Source organism: Penaeus monodon, chromosome 29, assembly GCF_015228065.2.
Source record: "Penaeus monodon isolate SGIC_2016 chromosome 29, NSTDA_Pmon_1, whole genome shotgun sequence".
In the NCBI taxonomy this organism is placed as follows: Eukaryota; Metazoa; Arthropoda; class Malacostraca; order Decapoda; family Penaeidae; genus Penaeus; species Penaeus monodon.
In genome coordinates, this window is record NC_051414.1 from 37,246,280 (window position 1) to 37,249,257 (window position 2,978).

Consider the following 2,978-nt stretch of genomic DNA (forward strand, 5'->3'; position numbering starts at 1 on the left):
GTAGTACTGCTGGTTCCAGTTGTTGCCATAGCTTTGTGGGTAGTTCTGGCTGTTCCAGTTCTGGTTGCCCCAGCCCTGGTTGTTCCCGTAGCCACCATAGTTGCCAAAGCCCTGGCTGCCTTGATTGCCCTGCTGGTTTGCCCATGGGTTAGTAGTAGAACTAGTGGAAGTGCTCTTTATGTCAATACTCTGCAGTAAGAAGAAAAGAGGAAGAAAAATACAAAAATAAGTCTACAACACAAGAAAGAGGAAATGAAAGACTTGGGGAGGAAAAAAGGGATAAAAAAGGAAAAACAAAAATGGTCTAAAAACGGACAGAAAAAATCTACGATGGAGATTTATTTCAATTCCAAGAAGAGATTTTTTTACTAACCGAGTTCCTGTTCCAATTGCTCTGGTAGTTCATGGATCTACCGCCACGATCACGGTTGAAACCACCTCTGATATCGCGGTTAAAGCCACCACGGTTGTCTCTGTTGAAACCACCTCTTACATCTCTGTTGTAGCCTCCTCTGTTGTAATCGCGATTGTCCATGCGGTCTCTGTTCCAACCACCTCTGTCATTGCGGCGATCATTGTAGCCTCCTCTACGATCACGGTCCCAGGCACCACGGAAGCTACCTCCTCGGTTTCCTGGAAGACATTGCTAATGAAAAAAGCAGCCGAGATGCACTAATTGCTTCAATTTCATGTTTCCAACTCCAGTTAACCGAATGTTGCATGAAAACAAAACTAACCATAGCCTCCACGGCGGTCCATGAACCCACCACGTCTATCACCAAAGCCCCCTCTGAAGCCCTTCTTCTGGCCATACCCAGCATCTTCTCCCTCTTTGTTGTACTGCTCAACCAGCTTCAGGGCCTCTTCCCGCTGCATCTCGACGTATTCCACGGAATCAAACAGGTCTCCCTCCTCCGGCAGCTTGAAGTTGGCTGCGTAACAAATACTTCTTAATTTTGTGACATACACAAGGCACAGGAAAGGCTTTCACTGCTCAGCTTAAAGAACAAATTCTACAGAATGTGCAAAGCTTGCAAAATCAAGCATTTAAATTTATGAAAGGAGGGTAAAAAAAAATCAATGAAAGCCTCCCCTAGATGTAAACGACACGACGGCAGAAAAAAAAAAAAAAAGTATAAAGTACAAGTGTACAGGCCAGTAGCAAGAGAGCATGCACCAAAACATTTAGGAAAACATAGGTTATTTGCCAATGGAAGAAGACAACACAGTGACAAGTCAGCCATGATAACCCATGGCCATTGTGGTTACCTACTTCTATTATTTACCTTTCATCTCTAGGACAGCCTTGTCAGGGACATCCTTGCCTTCCTCCCTCTCACGCTTCTCTGTTCGTTTCTTCAGGTCCTCATCAGTGGGACAAATAACAACTGCACGCCGTTTGAAGCCAGCAAAACCCTTCATTTTACGCCTCTGAGCCGATGGGTATACATTCGTCTGTTCCGTATCAAGGAGATAAACGAGAGCCATTAGGCACTTAGTCTTTTAGGTCCTGCCCGACCCTAAGGTCAGTCTGGCTGAGATCAGCCTAGTGTCCTCTGCAAAGACAGTCTGGAAGAACAGGTTAATAGCAGATTCCTCTGTTCCTCCCCCACCCTCCCCCCAGCTAAACTGTAGCATACGTACCTGGGCCAATGAGATCTGGACCTGCTGAAATGAGTAATCACTTCTTAATCTCATCAACAACTCCCTTTCTATTTCCCCTAAATGACTTACCTAAGAAACATTCATTCTGTAATCAAAAACAATTAGCCACCCCTTTCAAAACCCTGTACCCTCATCTAACAGAGCAATGTACTTCTAACACTTTCACTAAGATTATAAGGGAGCATTTTATCGCTAGAACACACAACTGGTCCTCCCTGAAATAGTAGATCTATAAATATGCTTGATGTATAGTCAGCGGGAAGTTCTATTTTTTTCTTGCATGTCACATCCTAGGCAATATATCATAGGTCTAATAGAAGCTCATCCTTACAGCCACTTCCTGCATATCCTGATAGAGAGGTCAATGCTAAAATTTCATTTTTAGTTGCTGTCAGAAGCTTTAACAGAGCTTTTATATGCATAAGACAATAAAGGTCCTCTACCTCCCATATTAAGACGAGTACTATACTACACATGTTCAAATTTGCCAGTAGAGACTTAACCATGCAGTCTTTTACTGCTTCACCTTTAAAATACCCACTGCTTTAAAAAAGCCCAATACATAATTGTGAGTGTGCATTATGTATAGCTCATGACTGCACCATTTTAACAAATGTGGTCAGATGGTCAACCAAGCAAGATCTTAAATATTACTCAAAGCCTCTTATTTTTACTACCCACAACTCATTCAAAGCCCATTATTCACTCAAGTCCAGGAGCCATCAACAGAGTCTAAGCCCATCTACTCTGCCACATAAAATTTGCATTTATTGCAACTTTCAGGTTCTGGGTCAAATATTCTGGATTCGAGATATTTTAAACATACAGTAGGTACACAAAGCACCAATTCTATATTTGTTGAAACAAATTCCAATTAAATATGATAAATATTAAATCTATAAATATAAAACCACCCGTTCATGAACCAGTTTTTGAAGCTTCATAATCAATGTAGTATTAAAGATGAAAATCTTTAAGTATGATGGTGATAAATTCTCAATTCCTATCATTTTATTTACATGTATTTTTATTAAACACCATCTGTCATTCCAGATTTACCTCCAAGCATAACTGCATTTTTTAAACATAAGGCTGTATTGTACATGAGGTTCTTGCATATTACGTGTGTATATTCAAACAGCTACTCTATATTTACAGAAACCTTTCACGGGAGAGAAGATCAAAATCTAGGTTATTTATCATCTTGATATTAAGGGTTCACTCCCACAATATCCCTATTTCTATATAATGCTTTACATAAAATGGTCAGGATAAAAAATATACACTATATACAAATACAAGAAATCTGCAAG

At 40.5% G+C, this 2,978-nt stretch overlaps 1 protein-coding gene across 1 annotated transcript in view; it reads right to left on the reverse strand.

The window, feature by feature from the left end:
- Positions 1-2,978, reverse strand: part of LOC119592220 — a gene marked incomplete at its 3' end in the record, with an annotated part of 15,544 nt that continues 12,566 nt past the window's right edge. The window contains 4 exon segments of the mRNA XM_037941051.1: positions 1-189; positions 374-633; positions 738-932; positions 1,287-1,455. Coding sequence (XP_037796979.1) covers positions 1-189; positions 374-633; positions 738-932; positions 1,287-1,455 — 813 coding nt within the window.